At 36.0% G+C, this 20,874-nt stretch overlaps 1 protein-coding gene across 1 annotated transcript; it reads left to right on the forward strand.

Moving 5' to 3' along the window:
- The first annotated feature begins 13,354 nt into the window (after positions 1-13,354).
- LOC137717229 (cellulose synthase A catalytic subunit 1 [UDP-forming]) lies at positions 13,355-20,732 on the forward strand. Its single transcript, XM_068456520.1, has 14 exons — positions 13,355-13,611; positions 14,531-14,726; positions 14,825-15,006; positions 15,304-15,385; positions 15,472-15,658; positions 15,794-16,060; positions 16,154-16,499; positions 17,026-17,163; positions 17,253-17,378; positions 18,009-18,221; positions 18,331-18,595; positions 18,873-19,069; positions 19,175-19,525; positions 19,761-20,732. Exons 1-14 carry the CDS (start codon positions 13,531-13,533, stop codon positions 20,346-20,348), a joined length of 3,219 nt encoding a protein of 1,072 aa, XP_068312621.1. The 5' UTR covers positions 13,355-13,530; the 3' UTR covers positions 20,349-20,732.
- Positions 20,733-20,874: the final 142 nt, after the last annotated feature.

Below are 20,874 nucleotides of genomic sequence, written 5' to 3' on the forward strand. Positions count from 1 at the left end.
TATTGAACTCGTCTTCTACAAAATTTGAAATAACATGTGCTTCTTTCATAAGAAATGTAAAAAATCGTCAAACAAAAAGAATACGTATGAGAGGATGGTACATTGTATGGTATTGGCCTTATCAAAACTTTGATAGGGCTTTCAACCCTTAATTAAAGGAAAATTATTAATGCCCCCTAATCAAAGAAAAATTATTTTGTTTCTTAAGAGGTGTTCCTAGTCTATTCAACCTTAATATAGAAGTTTTGATGTTTTACCATGGGTGAATCTAAATTTAAATTCAATATATACTAAAACACAAAATACACTATGTTCATAACCACATTGTAGTGTTGATTTTGCCCCCATTTAGGTCACTTCCAACCGAAAGAGCTAAATATAGCTCCGTCCAGAATTATAGCCCTACAAAATATTACTTTTAAATGAACAGTATCAGGCCATACTCATATACCATCTCCAACTGGAGGGGCTAAACATAGCTTAGCTCATTAGTTTTAAGTTTATACTTTAAATTTATTAGTTAATTTAATTAAACTACATTGTAATGTTTTCAAATCTAGACGTTAAATTTGAATCAATTATTGCAACTGATGAGCTGAACTCCAGAAAAAAAAAAAAAAAAAAAAAAAAAAGGGTTAAGAGGAAGGCTACATTTGGCCAGCCTGATGCCTCTTTGGCCAAATAAAGCCATCTCCAATTGAATAAGGGTCAAAAGGCTCCCTTTAGCCCTATAGCCCCCTAAGATATAAATATTTTAATGAAGCCCTCTGACCTCCAAGAAATAAATATTTTAATGAACAGTGTCAACCATATTTCTTACCATCTCCAACTGAGAGAGCCAAAGAATTATAGGTCAAACATAATTTATTATTTTAATTGAATTAATATGGTTACTTAAATTAAACTATCTTATTTTGATTTATTATTTTAATTGAATTAATATGGTTACATAATTTATTATTTTAATTGAATTAATATAGAATGTAAAGAATTGAAATAAAATGAAGTAAAATAGTATGAAATGGTGAAAATTATGTGAGAAATGGTGTATATGGCTTAGATATAAATTAGAATTATTTTTTTATTGTTTTAAATTTTATCTGGAAAAAAAAAATTCAAATGCAATAGTAGCCTGGAGTCAGCTAGCACTGTAGTGGTAAGTGGAGTTTGACAGAACCCTGAGGTCATGGGGTCGAAATTCGTTCACGTCAAGATCCTTCTAGTTTTTTTTTTTTTTTACAAACCCTTTTTGTTAAACCCCTTTTGTTCTACCATATAAAAACTAATTCTTTTTTTGTTTTATTCCTTTTTCGTTGAGTTTATATAAAACAAGGTCTACAAACCTTATAATTAGTCTTTTGTTTCATCATATAAAAGCTAATTCCTTTTTTAATTAGTTCATATAAAACAGGTCTATCCAATTTAGAAGAAGATTCAATTATGTTGAAAAGATAATCTCATGGTAATAGTTTTGAGTTATGAACTTAAATTTTTATTCGAATTTTCCTTTTTGATTAAAGCTCATAAACAAGTTATATTCTTATGATATAATCATCTCAATACTAAATTTTGATTAAAGCCCATGAGCCCTTTAGCCTAATCTTCGGTTGGAGACGGTTTTTGGGCTATTTTCGGTCCTCTAACCCTCTGAACCCTTCGGTTAGAGATGGCCTAAAAGACTTTTCGTTTTGGTTGCAGGCTTCGGGAGTTGCATACTCTGAAGGGCCATGTTAACTTGAGTCAGTTGGGAAGCTCAAATGGCTCGACATCAATACAATTCAACAACATTATACAGTTTGATGAGCTTTTCAAAATGGAAACACAGAGAGAGGATTGAGCTTGTACATTGAAGAGCAAAAGTTAATGACAATGATGATGAAGCGCTTAGCAATAACCATGTGTGTTTAGATTAGGCTGCAACTAGTTTACTTTTTATGTTAAATTTGGCCAGAGGATTCTCCTCTTTTGTAGCCAAATGACATGAAGTTTACGATTTGATTTTACTTAAATACCGGCTTTTCAACATAACAGCTGATGCGTGGAGTATGATTCTCTCCCCTCCTATTACTATCCCTCCCTCTCCTCCTTTCACACTCTTCTTTTTGTCTTTTCACTACATAAAAAATTCAAAACAAGATGTTAACGTGACTTAATCGTAATCGTTTAAATAGAAAGGGGTGGGAGGGAAGAGAATCATACTCTCTACTGTGTATGCTTTTGCATTATTACTGTACATAGTAGGAGACGACAAAACAAGGAATAGGGAAGGATCCAATATTATTATGGGTTTAGCTTTCACTTTTTTTGGTGGTCAATATGAAAGTTACACAATTTGTGTTAGAATTTTTAAAATAGGTTCTCATAAAAAATGATGAGTTTGATACTAAATTATTACAGCTGTTTTATTATGTGATTTATCCAATTTCCCCAACCGATAGCGTAAAATATCGTATATAAAATGGTACATAACATTAACTATCTTTACTTATTGGGGAAAGCATGATTTTGGTTAATTTTGTTTTTATGAAGTTTTACATTGTTCAATTGTTGTGGCTTAACTCATGTCGTTTACTAAATTCTGCAATTCGAGGACAATAATTTTAATTTCACAACGTTTTAAACAGAATTGACAAGTGAAAGGCATGTGTGTGCATTCGAGGTCTCGAGTTCAAATTTCTTCTCTTCGATATTTACGTGTATTAAAGAGAAGAAAAAAAATAACAATACTTAGTTACTCAAAGATGAGTAGGAACTCCTACTCAAAACTCTTAGTGTTTTAATTACAGAACTTTATGCTTATGATCAGAACCGTTCATACTATGAATCACACTATAAAGATTATCTTTGCAAAAAAATAAATTAAAATTAAGATCGTTTAGTGAATCTATTGTAGCAAATACATAGGTGGTTCATAATGCTTTTACCAATTCCGTTCATTTGTTTTTAAATAGTTTGATGACTAAACGACCTTAGTTTTTAATTGATTTTTTGCAGAGGTAATATTTATAGAGTGATTTATAATATGAACGGTTCTGATTATAAACACGAAGTTCTATAAATTCACAATGAATAATTTTAAGAAATTTTGGTAGGAATTCCTACTCATCTTTGAATAGCCAAGTATTGTTCTTCAAAATGAATGCTATAGTTTATGACAGCTGGTGAATGGTTTGCTATTTACTTTCCCTTGAAATTTTTGATTGTGTGAAAAGGGTGCAACTTTTTCTCTCGGGTTTTCTCATTTCTGTAAAATGGTTTGACTTGTTCATGGGTATTACTAATAAGGGAATCCACTTTAACCCCAAATCACCATTTGGTGCCATATCATTCGTCTTCTCAAAATATACACAAGGAGAGTCCTTGCATTCAGGTCTAGCACACGGACACATTCTTATGAACCTGAATGCGGGAAAAGTAAGAATATCCTCTTGTGGGTCTTAGAAAGTTCATATGACACGAAAACCCCTACCCAAGAATCTCACATTGGACAAAGGCAAGAATAAAAGAGAATTTTGTTATAATTCATTTATTTATTCTTTCTTGACAAGGACACAAGAAAGGGAGAGAAATTTAAGTCCTAGTATTGGATGTCAAATAAATGCTCTCTCCCACTAGAACTACAAGCGTCAGTAAAATTATGAACCTCAGTAAAATAACTAGCTAATAAATTTTTTACAAGTAGAATGATAAATGTACTCAATAATCTAGTTTACAACTGACACACCCCCACCCAATAACACAAGTTACGAGCTCGTAATGTGCTGGCCGTCACTAAATAGACCATATGACCCCATCGAACAGTAGCAAAGCCATAGTAAAGTAATAATGATGTAAAGTGATTTGAACCAAAGCGTTCATTTTATTAAGAAATCCAAAGCTGCACCAAGTTCACTTAACAACCTCCCCACTTGGGACACAAAAATTATCACATCAAGTTAGCGCAGTTAGAAGTTTCACACAACAGTAAACATATAAAAGTGCAGTGATATGCATAATCCAAAGTACGATCATGCAATTAGTACAGACAAAATAAAATTGCAGTAAATGAAGCATCACCCAAAGTCCAGAGGATGAAAGCCTCATTGCCAAGCCAACTCGTCACCACAGGTGTTCTCCTTATTCTTGCTACGTCCTGAAGGGGTTGACAAAACAAAGCGTGAGTGGACCAGTTTTATCTCGTCAAAATCATTTAAATATAATAACCCCCGTTTGAACATAATAGCACTACAATAATAGAAGTTTCTTAATTTTATGTTTTCTATTAAATTTAATTTGGTTCAATGGAGTTAATGAGCTAAAAGCTTTGGTTTTAGTTTGTGGAGTCCTACAAATCCTTTGGCATAGTGGGAAGGTAAGGAGATCTTACAAGGAAACAATGGGCTGGCAAAAGGGACATGGAAAAGATCATTGTGAATGATTAAACAAGGGGAAAAAGAAGAAGGAAAGTTACGAAGCGTTGATTAGTGAAGAAGGAAGTTTACTGCTTTGGTATATATGTATCTAGAATGTTAGACTCATCTCTTATTTTACAATATTTTATTTCTCAAAGAGTGAATTGACGAAAATGCCCCTAAAGGCGAGATTGTTGACTTTTGTTGACCATTATTTCATGATGCGTATGAGCTACTAATTTACTATAGTCGTGTAGTACTCATTGCTACAAACATATGGGCACAAGCGGTATCGAAATCGCAGTTATGGTTAAAATTTTGCGAAACTACGAATGTGTGGGTACTTTAGTAATCTTGCATTTTAGAGTTTTGGTCCTTGATTATTTTAATAATTTATGGTGGGATTTTTTTTATGGCCCTATGGGGCCCACACCTCAGTCATCCTCTCCCTCTCTTTCACGTGTCATCTTCTTTTCCACATTTTCAGGGACTCTCAAACACTTTCCCTCATATCTTCTCCCTTTCATATCTCTCAGCTCTCTTTTTATGTAAACGCAGAGACCTTGATATCATCAACTCCCCACTCCAGTGAACTCCACCACTACCAGCCATCACCACCGATCCTGCACTTCCCTCCTCCTTTTCATCTCAAACTCTCAACACTCTTTTTCCCTTTGTGCTCGCTACACAAGAACACCGAAGAGAAAACCGGCAATTCCTTTTCTTTCCCGACCTCAGTAAGGACTCGCACCACTTCTTGTCATTTTAACGTTCCATTTTCGAGCTTACACATGAATTTTGGTGACAATTAGTGCAAGAAACACCCCTGGAACTTGACCCAACTCTCAGGCTATGGGCCCGTGAGTTTGCAAGCTTTTTTTGGCCACTTCTCGGCCACGACTAGACCTCGTGTTGGTAAATCCTTGTTCTCTTTTCCCTTAGCTTCAATTTGACATAAAGATTGTTGAAAATGGTTAAGATTTGAACCTAAATCGGAGCTCGGGAAATTTTCCGGCCAAAATCCCCAAAAACAGGTGAACAGACTCGCGATTGGGATCGGGTCGACCTGACCCATAAACTAGAACCAAATCCAAACTAGGATCCAAAAACTGACTTGATAACCCTAACCCGAATTTGACCCGAATCCATCAAATCCGAACAGGGTCCATTTCAGAATTTGGAGAGAATATTCCCAGGTATATTCGGTTAACCTGTCGTTAGTTTTAACGAAATATTTTGTCCAGTGATGGAATATTCTGTTAACTTTAACTGTTGATCGTTAGTTGACTTCTGTTGACTTTTCCAAAAAATTTCTCGGAAATCCTTAAAGGCTAATTTTGATGCCCTGAGTCCCTATTGGCATTCATTTAGTTAAATTCCAAAGTTTTAACGTAGTTGATCGCCTGGGCGGCTCGGTTGACTTCTTAGGCTGACCATTGACTTTTTATGAAATTTGTCTGGGTGGCCTGGGTATTTCGACGCGCTGATTCCGAATTCGTCGTCCATTTTTCCAAATTCAAACATTTTAATTGAGCTTTACTAATGGGTTACAATATTATGCTTAGGTACGATTGCTATCGGAGACTCCGATTTTCCTATCTTGAACAGATGTAATTTTGCAAGTAACTGTGAGTGGGTCTTTTCTTTTAAATATTATATAGATATTTATTTAGTTTCCATATATATATATATATATATATATATATATATATAAACATACATGCATACATACATACATACACATATATACAAGTAACTGTGAGTGAGTCTTTTCTTTTAAATATTATATAGATATTTATTTAGTTTCCACATATATATATATATATATATATATAAACATACATGCATACATACATACATACACATATATATATATATATATGGGTAAATTACATAAAACTACCTCAACTATGGTTTGAACTACAATCTCATACCTCATGTTTTAAAAATGACAATGTCATATCCCATCTTACGAATTTGTTGCAATGCAATACCTCCGTCAGTTTGTCTGTTAATTTTTATGTTAAATGCTGACATGGCTTAAGGCGAGGCTCACTCCCTAGCCAAGTGGATAAAAATATTAATAAATTAAAGATAAATTATTTTAATATTTTTATCTAAAAACATGTGGGACCCACCCCTTCTCTTTCCCCCCTCCTTCACATCCGATCTCTCTCATCTCTCTCTCCTATCTCTCTCACATCCAATCTCTCTCCTATCTCTCTCTCACATAAGATCTCTATCCTGAAATGGCTATGCACCTTATGCCTCTCGTTCTTGCTCTGATCCAAAAGCATCAATTCGAATAGCGCTCTCACATCGGTTCCTTTGTTTGTAAGCGCGATGAACAGCGAGACGTAGACGACATTGTCCTCAACCTTTTTGCCATCCGGGTAGAAATAGATGGCCCACGGAAACCCACCCACATTAAACATATCAGACACTATGTACTTCTCAATCTCAATCCCTTTGGACATCGAATATCCATTGATCTTGAAATGGTGGGTCCCGTTGACATTCTTGGTGATCGACGTCGACGCGGTGGTGGTGGGAGGTTGGGGAAGACAAAGACGATGAGGGCCTGGAGGTTTCTATGAGAACCTTACCCATTACCCAATTGAATTACTTGGATTTGGGATCTAGGGTTTAATGGGAAATGTGGAATTCAGATAAAATTGGATGCGGAAATGAGAGATTTAGGACTTTTGGACTGAGAAAGATTCAATCTTTTCCTGAAAATTTTCTTGGGAAAGTGATGGGGAATCTAGGGTTTCGTTTCTCGAAGGTGAATTTGCAGGGCTTCATAATCTGATAGAAGAGTGAGAAGTAGAAGATGATGAGTTTGTGAGTTTTTTCTGACTCCGTGAATTATAGAGGTGGGTCCCACATGTTTTTAAATAAAAATATTAAATAATTTATCTTTAATTTATTAATATTTTTATCCACTTGGCTAGGGAGTGGATCTTGCCTCAAGTCACGTCAACATTTAACAATAAAATTAACAGACAAACTGACAGAGGTATGACATTGCAACAAATTCGTAAAATGAGTTATGACATTGTCATTTTTAAAACATGAGGTATAAGATTATAGTTCAACACATAGTTGAAGTAGTTTTATATAATTTACCATATATATATATATATATATATTAATAATGCATTTTCTATGTGTTGCCGTAATTAATTTAACGTTTATAAGAAATGTCGTAATGATGAGAATTATGAGATCATTATAATCCTACGAGATGCCTTAGTTATATTTATGGCCATGAATAGTATTATGTCGACTAGAAATTTTCAAGATATTACTGTTTGCGGTAAGTATTTTCTTACTATATGTAGTTGTTGAACCTAAAAACTACCAAGCCTAAGCCTAAGCCTACGTGGCGCGCAGGCCGAGTAACTAATAAGCTAACTATGTCCTTTGGTTAGGTACATGGCGTGCCAACTCAACGCCCAAGCTCAACCGGGGAGTAAAATATGTTGCGTTGAGCGCGTTGCTGACTTTTTGATCATGCGATTGCGGCTGAGGAAGGAACACATCTCAGTCTTTGGGTTCTAAAGCCTGAAGACAAAGCTACTAGTCTTGCGAAGTTCACGAATTGTTAGTGTTGGGTTTGGTCACAGTGATTATATTCGTGAGAGTATAAGCACGTCGAACTGGCACCAGACTATATGGACACAAATACTCGAAAGAGATGTATGTTTTGATGGTAAATGTGGTTTGGTCGTTGGAATGCTGAACTCTAAAACTAACTTGTGAATATCCAATCATAAAAAAAAACTTGGCATTTAATGTGCTGAGCTTAGTAACCTGTAACACCTCACTTCGCCGAGAAGGTTGATAAGATGACCTATAATAATATGGACTCGAAAATCCTTCTTGACCGAGACTTGGATATATAATCAGTTGGTCTCGAAGAAGTGTTGTTTATCCAAACTGAATATGCTCTTTGGTCGACTGATTCTATGGCCACAGTGTTGTTTGTCCAAACTGAAGATGTGTTAGCGGGAAGAAAGGGGAAAGGGATAAAATCTCAAAGGTTGTTGAGAAGCTTTGAGCAAGGCAATTTGTGTGTTGAATTGGAGAGACCTCATTTGTTACAACGCACCCTGTATTTATAGCATTCATATATTCTGCTTGGCAAAACCAAATAATTTTGTAGAGTCCAACTACAACTTTAACTTGTGGAACTGAAATTGATCCGTGTCAAAGGCCAAGGCATATCCTTTAGATTACTGTTCGTGACTTTGCAAACAAAATAAAAGCCTATCTAGGCTTATCGCATCTCATCAAAAGCCTAGCCCACCTAGGCTTCTTATCTCATAATCAAAACTCCATTAATAGCCTTTAAACTCATCTGACAACATACATCACCATGCAAAAAGGCCTAGCCTACCTAGGTTCCTTAGGTCATCTTCAACCGAAAGGTCCAGAGGACCGAAAATAGCCCGAAAACCGTCTCCAACCGAGGGTTAGGCCAAAGGGCTCGTGGGCCTCACTAGACAAAAAAAGGCCAATGGGCCAACGGACTAGCCCAATCCAGCCAGCCAGCTAGCCCCGGGGCGGTCTGGATTTGTCATTATTCCTGTCGATTATATCTAACAGCATTATACTTATTCCTATCAGTTATATCTGACAGTAATGGTAGGCCAAAATTTCAAATACAACGACTAGTTATCGTTGGATTCAAATTTTTTTTTTGGGCTAATTTTTTTTTTTTTTTTTTGAACTTAATTTGTAGTTTTTAAATTTAAGTTGTTGTAGTTTTTAAATTTAAATAATAAATTATGTTTGGCTCTGTACTGTTCATTAAAATATTAATATCTTGGAGGGCCAGAGGGCTAAAATGAGCCCTCTGGCCAGCCTTCAGTTGGAGATAGCCTTATCTCATCATTATCCAAGACCATGATTTTCCTTTTGGAGATCATCAAATCCTATATGCTGATCTCCACTCCAAGCTGTTTCAATCTACACGTCCACTGCTAGACATCCCAAATCAGTTTGAACTGTACTACATGCTTCATTATCTGACGTCGTGCATATCCCCATATTCCACCATCATTCAAATCAATTGGATTTAGACAAATATTAGGTTCAAATAATTTAATATATATTACTAAGAGATAACATCATGATTAAAATCACAATATTATTTCTCAATAATAATTAAAAATCATTTCAACCACTTTGTCATTCAACGATCTAAAACTCTGTTCAATCAACGGTCTTGATTACTCGGACCAATTGTGTAAAATCGGGTCCAAACAGTAGTATATTATGTTTGGAAACTATACTTGTTTTTCAATAAGGGGTTATTACGTTTTCAAAAAGATTTTACAAAGTTTTATTTTAGGCCCACTCACCCTTATTTTTCATCCATTCAAGTTTTAGTGACAAAACTTTCATGTTGACAAGGATTCTTGGCAAATGTTGGTTTAGGAGATTATCTTAGATGGTATAATTTTTATTCTAATTTTAATGTACTTTACTTATGCACTGATATCACATGCGCACTTTTGCATTTAGTTACTTTTAGGTTTAAATTTATTCATATTTTCCACATCACTACACTATTGGCTTCGTAACCTTTTTGGTGTTGACCAACACAGCTTGATTCGAAATCCAAGTGGACATTCCGAGTTGGGATGTATCATGGAATATTTTGTACAATGAGCAGTTCAACATATGTGTCATAGAATATTTTGTACAATGAGCAATTCAACGTTGCTCTAAACTTGCAAAACATTCTACCCTTGGACAACTATTTTGTTCCTTATTGTAAATAGGATTGTAAATAGATTTCCACATGTATGTAAATCGTATTGTCTATCGTATACATATTTAGAACTTTCTACATATTTTATATGGTTTTAAAACCCGCAGCATTGTGGGGCTCAATTGCTAGGCTCATCTAAGAATTAAAATTTAGTAAATTGTTACACAAATGATATTGAGGAAGAGGAGATTTGAAAGAGAATCCCGGGTGCATGGTAAACAATTTTAACCATTTAAATTACAAGTTTTATGCAAAGTTTAGTATCTTTTAAAAATATCTTGTGTTGTTAAAAATTGAAAATCTAGTTAGTAGTTACATACTGCTGAAGAATACAAGAATCTCAAGTTGAAAAAGTGAAAAGATGAAAATACAATATATACTGATTGATTTCATTCATAACGACATGTTTTTTTGTAGGCAGTAAAACGCACTTTGGAAGTAATATCAGTATGTTGTAATACATAGTTGACATGATTCTCTGAAATCTTGGCACGATATATTTGAACGTGTTGATTTACTGCTTTGTATTGCTATGCACTTGAATGATTTGTGGCCAACTAGGCCACTATATACTAGTCCCACATGAATAAGCATGTTGAAGAATATATAAATTCTACGTTGGAAAATTGATTGCATAAAATACAATATATGATCACTAAAAGTAGTTTTAAACCGAGGTCGTTTGTGATGAAGCTTTTACACAGACTTTTCCGTTTCTCCCATGTCCTATTGAGCTTGGACCTTGAGCCGTTTGACGTAAGGGCTTCCAGTTCTCGTTGAAGAAGATTTACTTTTACTCCGGCGAGGGGTAAGATTGCAAAAAAAATCCGACGTCGGAAGCGAATGAGCCAGTGTACAAAGGGGGAGGAATGAAGCGACCGACAACAGCCACTTGTACTACTCCTCCTCCCACTACAGCCTGGCACCACCAAATAATAAATTACAAAAAATTAAGACTAGAAAAATACACAACAAACGTTGATCGAGACCACCCAACCGGTAGCGTATACGTGTCCCTGTTCAATTGGACGTAACATTTTGAAGTCAACAAAGCAGCTCAATTTGGAATTTTTATAAACAACTGCATGCTTGCTGTTACGTTGCATTATTACAATGACATCATTTTTAAATAAACAAAAATAATTAGGAATGCTGTTATAACTAGTCGCATCTCTTGATGTAATAATCTTATTATTTCTCAACCACCATCCAAATTAACAAGGTTTTGTGAAATTGTTTGTGTAAATAGTAATTACCTTTTCGCCAAAAGAAATTACAATACAATTATTCAAAAGCGAATACGATCAAGGATAGATTCACCTTAGTTCAAGGTGGGTCAACTTACGCCTTTCAAGCTTAGACATCTTTCATAAAAGAGTTGGGTGTTGCACTTTGAAAATCTTAAATTCTCTTGAAAGTCGTCCTCTAACTGCTCGACAAATTGCCATCATGCCTTTGTAAGTAGCATCTGCCCATAAGGCTCACTCGGAATATGTTGGCATCTGCCAACATGCTTGCTCTATTGACATCAGTCGACATATTCGCTCGAAAGTTGTTGGCATCTATCAATAGGCTTGCAATATGAATTGACAAATGACCTCAAGCCTACCAATTAAGGCTTGATGAAATGCCAATTTGCATGCTACTCCGTCCAAAAAAATTTGTGCGTTGTGCGAGTTATTCTTACTGACCTCTATAATATTTCTTGAATCCGCCATTGTATACTATTATACGCCTATTTACTATAATCATATTGACTATTGATGATGGAGTTACTGTCATTGTGTTGGTGTTACATAGAAGGGAAAAAAAGAAGAAGGAAAACTAATGAAAATGGCTTGAAAACTTTGAGTTTTAATGATAAGGACAAATAAAGAGTAAAGTGAATAGTACCAAGAATGATTTTTTTTAGTATAAAATTGTGGTTTTTCGTTAAAGTAAACAGTACCAGGAGCTTTTCGTTAAAGTTCTTAGGAAAAAAAAAAAAAAACCGAGATAGTCCATGTTTACTACGTCATGCTTTTAGATAATGTAAGATTTTATTTACTAGTTTTTAGTTGATATGAGGATTTAATAGAATTCAATTCATGGTAATTACCCTCTAACTAAAAGCATTGAAATGAATGCCAACAAAAATATTGAGAATCTACATGAAACTTATATAATTTCTTTTGTACAAGCAATAGTGAAGGGATGAGAGATGAAATTTTCAAACGTTAAAACTACATAAATATGTGTATAGTATATGTGATTTTTAAATAAAGTACCACAACATAGAATTCATGTATTATACATGTTTTTTTTTTGGTACAAAGGCTAATTTTATTACCAACCGAAATGAAATTCACATAGCAGAGGCCCCCAAAGAAATACACAAAGAAAACGCGGGCCTGCAAAACAAAACACCAAGAGCCCAACCAAAATATTAGGCTCACAAACAGAAACAAACTGAAAGAAAAAGAAAATCATATCCTTCTGCAACAACAGCCGCCGTAGCACCTTCCAATCAGCACGAGCCATCGACCCCAATGACCATCATAAATCAAGCTAAACAATGCCTTAGAGATGGAAGGAAGGAAGACTCCATCAGCCAACAAAGAAACCCTCTCCGATTGTAGCCACCAAGTAGATAAAATCAAAAAGCCAGTAGTAAACCCATGTGAATTTACTAATTACAAACAAAAAAAAAAGCATAATATTATGTATAAAGATAAACCAAAAATAAAAATACATTTTGATATTAGTACGATTGATACGATAAAACTAAATACAATATCAAAACAATAAAATGTGACATACTTCATTATTAAATTGTCAATTTGAATTTTTACCAAAAAAAAAAAAATTGTCAATTTGAATCACTAACTCCGAAACTGAATTATAACATAGTAGAAAATAAAAGAACATATGACGTAAGACTAAAATGCTATGTCAAATGGTAGGTGCAAAAATAACATTTATATTTAACTCCCCCCGTCAAAAAAAAAAAAAAAAAAAAACTCCTAACCTCGGATAAAAAAGAAGAAGAAATAATTCCACTCAAATAATAAATAAATAAATAAACACGTGAATACAAGAAAAAAGGCATCAGCAAGCTGGGTGTTGTGTTATGACAGCGGCAACCGGTCGATCCGGTAAAAAGAAATAAATAAAAAAATACAGAAAATATAGTGATAAAAAGACAAGCAAAGAGAAAAGCAAAGCTGTCATGAGTAGAGAGAGATCAGAGATGTCGTAGTGAACGGGCGACGAATTTCACAGCTTCTTTTGCCGACACAGATCTCCCTCCTTTCTGATATCCCCAGACCACTGAATCGAAATCCCAACAAAGCTTAAGCATTGAGCGCGGCAGCTGCCATGGAAGCCAATGCGGGACTGGTGGCCGGCTCTTACAAGAGGAACGAGCTCGTTCGGATTCGCCACGATTCTGATAGCTCGGTAATTTTTGTTTATGGAGTTACCCATTTCGATATTTTTGATTATTTATGTTGTTTGGAATATGGGTTTTTGTGGGTTTTGGCTTTTGTGTAGTGTGTGGATCTGGTGGGACTTAGTTTTCAGTGAATTTTTGTGGGTTTTTTTTTTTTACTGAATCGGAAGTGGGTAGGTTTTGGAATTGGATTTGAGTGATTGAGACTATGGGGAGGGGGATATTACGGTTAAAGTTGGGGATTTGAGTTTAGATTAGTCGAAGCTTTGATTTTTTGTTGAAATTTGTTTGCTTTCTGAATAATTAGGGAATGGTAAATGTAATTTTAATCAGATCTTAGAAATGTTTGATCTTTGATGTTTGTAGCTGGATTTGCCGACACTTGTTGACAATCCAATCTAATTACTATTAGCTTTGTAAGGATTGTTTTGTAGTTTGATGGTTATCTTATTTTTCGACAATCAATCTAAGATTATGATGCTTCAACCTCTATTCTCGGTGATTGCAAAATCACGGTTGAATTAAGCTCAAAACCACTAAACGAAACTCCCCCAATGAAATGTCAGCTTGATAACACATCTTCCCCGAGATCTGTTTTCATAACTCAACTGAGCTTTGAGCTGAACTGCTTGTTGTGCTTCGTGGTTTACGTTACAATGTGAGTTTGCTTCGTGGTTTACGTTACAATGTGAGTTTAACTTATATTAATTTAACATTTCTTGAAATGAAATTCTATATTATTGATGGTTTAGACTTTGATCATGGTAATTGTGTGCATTCTTGAGTTTCATTATTTCAACATATTGCTTTTAAAACAGAACCTCTTTATTTGCTAAAAGCTTGAAATATCCGCAGAAGTATCAGATTCCTTGCTACTTTTAATGAATTGCCTTTTAACGACTTCGTACTTTGTCATATGTAATGCAGTCCAAACCCGTAAAGAATCTGAACGGGCAGATATGTCAGATCTGTGGTGATACTGTTGGACTTACAGCCACTGGTGATGTCTTTGTTGCCTGCAATGAGTGTGCCTTTCCAGTCTGTCGACCTTGTTATGAGTATGAGAGGAAAGATGGAAACCAGGCTTGCCCACAGTGCAAGACTAGATATAAAAGGCACAAAGGTTCACCTGCTTTTCTCATTATGTGAATAGAATTCCTACTGTTTTGACTTATAGATATAACTCTTGCAATGAATTTAACAAAAACTGATGTCCTTTAGGGAGTCCTCGAGTGGATGGAGATGACGATGAGGATGACATTGATGATCTGGAGAATGAGTTCAATTATACACAAGGAACTAGCAATGCCAGGCGCCAGTGGCAAGGAGAAGATGCTGATCTCTCATCTTCCTCGAGACATGAATCTCAACAGCCGATTCCCCTTTTAACTAATGGGCAGTCGGTAAGTGATTAGCAATGGAACTTCTTCATATCTCTCATTTATCACTAAAAGATTGAAAATTAAAAATTCAAAACTCTCATGTTCATGGAGATGAGCTGATTGATTCTCTAGCTCTTCTTTTAATTTGATGCTACAAGTAAATCTGTGAACGGAAGTGTTCCTAGCTCCTCTATATCACTTGGGGTATTTCTATCTTTAGCTGAAATTACTGCTTGTAACTACAGCTATTTTGCAAGTCTTGTATGGTTGTGCATCTTGTTAATCTTTGTTTTGCACTTATGCTCATAATTTCATTAGGTGTCTGGTGAGATTCCTTGTGCCACACCGGACAACCAGTCTGTGCGAACTACATCAGGTCCTTTGGATCCACGACAGCCAGGTACAAATTAATTACATTCATACAAAATTTCCTCTAACAAATGGTTTGTTTGAATAGTTATTTAATTCTGCAATTTATTTTTACAGTTCCAGTGAGAATAGTGGACCCGTCAAAGGACTTGAATTCTTATGGGCTAGGAAATGTTGACTGGAAAGAAAGGGTTGAAGGCTGGAAACTCAAACAGGACAAAAATATGATGCAGATGACTAGTAGATACGCTGAAGGAAAGGGGGACATGGAAGGCACTGGTTCAAATGGTGAAGAACTCCAAATGTGAGCTTCTTGAGTAAAACTTTACTTAGAAAGCATTTTGCCTTCGCATTATAGAGAACGGGAATTAGAAGTGTTTCATATGATGTAAATTTCCTTGATAACGACATTGTACTTTTTCTTTTGTCTTCATCTCAGGGCTGATGATGCTAGACAACCTTTGAGTCGCATCGTGCCTATTTCTTCATCCCATTTGACACCTTACCGTGTTGTGATCATACTTCGGCTAATTATTCTGGGTTTCTTCTTGCAATACCGTGCAACTCACCCAGTGAAAGATGCATACCCATTATGGTTAACATCAGTCATCTGTGAGATTTGGTTTGCTTTATCCTGGCTTCTGGATCAGTTTCCGAAATGGTTTCCCATTAACCGTGAGACCTATCTTGATAGGCTCACACTGAGGTTGGCCAACTTCACACAATCTATAGTTGTTGAGGTTTTAAAATTTGTTTCATTATCATTTTTATTTGCCTTAACATGGTTTCCACCATGCAGGTATGATCGTGATGGGGAGCCATCCCAGTTAGCCCCCATAGATGTGTTTGTCAGTACAGTGGATCCCATGAAAGAGCCTCCTCTGGTTACGGCTAACACTGTTTTGTCCATACTTTCTGTGGATTACCCAGTGGACAAAGTCTCTTGCTATGTGTCTGATGATGGGTCAGCAATGCTAACATTTGAATCCCTTTCTGAAACTGCGGAGTTTGCTAGGAAGTGGGTACCTTTTTGCAAGAAACACAACATTGAACCTAGAGCCCCTGAGTTTTATTTTGCCCAAAAGATTGATTACTTAAAAGACAAGATACAGCCTTCTTTCGTAAAAGAGCGTAGAGCAATGAAGGTGAGTGAATGCAAGTCCAATATGTTGCATGGGTTTCTAAAAAGAAGTTAATAAATGATTATTTCTTCTATGACCATTTCAAACAGGAGGATTATTTCAATTCTTTGCAAATCTTGCCTACTTTAAATAACATAATTCATTGTTTTAGTGGTGCATTACTTTTAAAGCAATATAAATCCCTATCTGGTTTTCGGCTTTAAAACATCAATTGATCACCTCTATAGTTTGCATTATTTATCATTCAAACAAGACGATTACTTCAATATTTTGATAGGTAGACTCCGGATTATCAATTTCTTTGTTATCAAAACTTGAGTTTGACGCAAGTGCGCACAAGGAAAATGAAAAACAGTGTTATGCTTTAGTAGTTATTTCTGCAATCTGTTCAAATAGTTTAAAATTTGAAATCGTAAGACTGATTATACCTAGGAGAGTTAAGGGATGTTTAGAAAGCAGATTGTGGTAAACTTACATACATATGTAGCACTATGAAGAGAGTCCAAATGCATATTGGTTTTGCCCACAGAGAGAGTATGAAGAATTCAAGGTTCGGATCAATGCCCTAGTTGCCAAGGCACAGAAGATGCCTGAAGAAGGTTGGACAATGCAGGATGGGACTCCATGGCCTGGGAACAACCCTAGAGACCATCCAGGAATGATCCAGGTACTTGCATTTTTATCTAGTGCTTTTGGATTTCTGCCTCCTCTTCTGGCTTTCGTGCTAATTTAGTTTTCCATCATGTGGAAGAACAGGTCTTCTTAGGCCACAGTGGTGGCCTTGATACTGATGGCAATGAACTGCCTCGACTTGTTTATGTTTCTCGTGAGAAGCGACCTGGATTCCAACATCACAAGAAAGCTGGAGCAATGAATGCATTGGTTTGTTTCCCCTCAAATTGATTAAAATATAATTGTTCTTTTTTTAGCAGTAATGTTCAGTGGTTTGACTTGTTTGGAACTATATTTTGTCAACATTTCTGCTAAAGCTGGACAAATTCTAAATAGTTAGAACCCTAATATTTCTTTGGCCAAGTAAGGTCCTCAATGTTTTCTTTGCCAATTAGGATCCTCAAAATTTCCTTGACCAGTTAGAACCCTCAATATTTCTTTGGCCAATTAAGATCCTCAATATTTTTCTTTGCTAATTAGGATCCTCAAAATTTCCTGGACCAGTTAGAACCCTCAATGTTTCTTTAGCCTAGTAAGATCCTCATTATTTTCTTTGCCAATTAGGATCCTCAAAATTTCCTTGACCAGTTAGAACCCTCAATGTTTCTTTAGCCTAGTAAGATCCTCATTATTTTCTTTGCCAATTAGGATCCTCAAAATTTCCTTGACCAGTTAGAACCCTCAATGTTTCCTTGGCCAACTACACCATGACACATTTTATGGTACAAAATGTCATCATCTTTTAAACAAGTTTTGTAAGATAAGATTGTTCCCTGTTGAATTGAAGTCGGTACCAAAACCATTTTGCTTTTCTAACTTGGTTCACCATATGCCATGTAGATTCGAGTTTCAGCCGTCCTGACAAACGGTGCATATCTTTTGAACGTTGATTGTGATCACTACTTCAATAACAGTAAAGCTCTTAAGGAAGCCATGTGTTTCATGATGGACCCAGCTTATGGGAAGAAGACCTGCTATGTCCAGTTCCCTCAGCGATTTGATGGCATTGATTTGCACGATAGATATGCCAATCGGAACATTGTCTTCTTTGATGTATGTGCTACCTGATTTATAACCACCAATTAGTCAATTACTAATATCACTCTATGTGACAGTATGGATACACTCTGGAAAATATATTCTTATTTCGTCTTACTTGCAGATCAACTTGAAAGGGCTGGATGGCATCCAGGGTCCAGTCTATGTGGGAACTGGTTGCTGTTTCAACAGACAAGCTCTGTATGGGTACGATCCGGTTTTGACCGAGGAAGATTTGCAGCCAAACATTATTGTCAAGAGTTGTTGTGGTTCAAGAAAGAAGAACAAGACTAGCAATAAGAAGTATATTGACAAGAAGAGGGCGGTCAAAAGAACGGAATCCACCATTCCCATTTTCAATATGGAAGACATTGAGGAGGGTGTTGAAGGTAGATTCTTATATTATCTTTTTTTTTTAAGTTCTTTTCTCCAAATATCTTGCCACGTACATTAATGTTGTAAGTTATTCATGAAAGTGCGTCCATCGCATGATCGCATCACATGTAACAAGGAAGCTTTTAACAATTTTGCTCATTTGACAAACCTTAAAAAGAAAAAATAAAAAATCATTCGGAGTGTTATTGACCAAAATTAACAGAAAACCAAAATGATGTTTGATGCATCCATGCATTGCAAAATTGACTGAGATAACTTCATCTTCTGCAGGTTATGATGATGAGAGGACTCTTCTTATGTCTCAGAAGAGCTTAGAGAAGCGTTTTGGTCAATCACCAGTTTTTATTGCAGCCACCTTCATGGAACAAGGAGGCATTCCACCTACAACCAATCCTGCAACTCTTTTGAAGGAAGCTATACATGTTATTAGCTGTGGATATGAAGACAAGAGTGAATGGGGAAAAGAGGTCAGTATAGCAATATAGGTCCTAGCCCCCCTTATTCTGAAAATACTTAATGAATGAATTTGTGATTTTAAATTCACAATAATTGACATTTTGTTTTATCACCAGATTGGATGGATCTATGGCTCTGTGACTGAAGATATTTTAACTGGGTTTAAGATGCATGCTCGTGGCTGGATATCAGTCTATTGCATGCCTCCCCGCCCAGCATTTAAGGGTTCTGCTCCCATCAATCTTTCTGATCGTTTGAACCAAGTGCTTCGATGGGCCTTGGGTTCCATTGAAATTCTGCTCAGCAGGCATTGTCCCATATGGTATGGCTACAATGGGAAGTTGAAGCTTTTGGAGAGACTTGCATACATCAATACCATCGTTTACCCTCTCACATCCATACCACTGATTGCCTACTGTTTGCTTCCTGCCTTTTGCCTGCTCACAGAAAAGTTTATCATTCCTGAGGTAAGCACTGGTTCTGCGTCGTTCTCACTCAAAACAAACAAAAAAAAATACAATAATTCTGCAACTTTTGAAAGAATTCATTAACATGATTCCTTAAAGTGTGTAAGGTTCGTCCCATCAATGTGGGATTCATTCTCAACAGCACCATCATGGGACCTTTCTTTAGGCTTTTCACACTCTAGATTATCATTCTGGACAGTCACTAAATTTGTTGAATGTTTAACTGTTAATGCAGATAAGTAACTTCGCTAGCATGTGGTTCATTCTGCTCTTTGTTTCCATTATTGCAACCGGTATTCTTGAGCTAAGGTGGAGTGGAGTCAGTATTGATGACTGGTGGAGAAACGAACAGTTCTGGATCATTGGTGGAACATCAGCTCATCTATTCGCTGTCTTCCAAGGTCTCCTGAAAGTTCTTGCTGGGATTGATACCAACTTCACTGTCACGTCAAAGTCATCTGATGAGGATGGGGATTTTGCCGAGCTCTACGTGTTCAAATGGACATCACTTCTCATCCCTCCAACCACGGTTCTTCTTGTGAACATAGTAGGTATTGTGGCCGGTGTTTCATATGCTATAAATAGCGGTTACCAATCTTGGGGTCCACTTTTTGGCAAACTGTTTTTCGCCTTATGGGTGGTAGCACATCTGTATCCATTCTTGAAGGGTCTGTTGGGTCGGCAAAATCGTACCCCGACAATCGTCATCGTGTGGTCTATCCTTCTTGCTTCAATATTTTCCTTGCTATGGGTGCGCATCGACCCCTTCACTTCAGACAAAACAAACGCTGCAACAAACGGTCAATGTGGCATCAACTGTTAGTTCGTTTCAAAGACTATTTTTGTGGAACCGGCATCTCTCTCCACGCCATCTGCGTGTATATACTATATAAAAGAAATCAGGTAAATTCGTCTACTGAACTTGTACGTATGGTCTCCACGTCCAGAAGGGAGTCGGGTGGAAGAACAATGAGAGAACGCCTTGTGTATCGGTTTTGTTGCCCTGTTGTCGAGTATTTATTGTTTGCTATTGAAATGTGTTTTCTTCAACTTTAATGATCTTGGTCATTGATGTGCACTATTTTTGTTATGGTTGAAGCTATTTATTTCATTACTTCGGTCTGTATTTTTAGGACAAACTTTGTTTTGTTCGATGTATGCAAGCATTGTTACTACAATTGAAATACAGATTCTTTCATTAAACAAATTGCCTCTGTTACTAGGTTTATTTATGGGAGTTTTAACAAAAAGTTTACGGTACTCTTCACTTTAACGAAAAACTATATTTTTACACTAAAAAGTCAATTCTGGTACTATTTACTTTACTCTTTATTTTGTCTTTATTATTA

The sequence above is a fragment of the Pyrus communis genome, chromosome 15 (genome assembly GCF_963583255.1).
Source record: "Pyrus communis chromosome 15, drPyrComm1.1, whole genome shotgun sequence".
Taxonomy (NCBI): Eukaryota; Viridiplantae; Streptophyta; class Magnoliopsida; order Rosales; family Rosaceae; genus Pyrus; species Pyrus communis.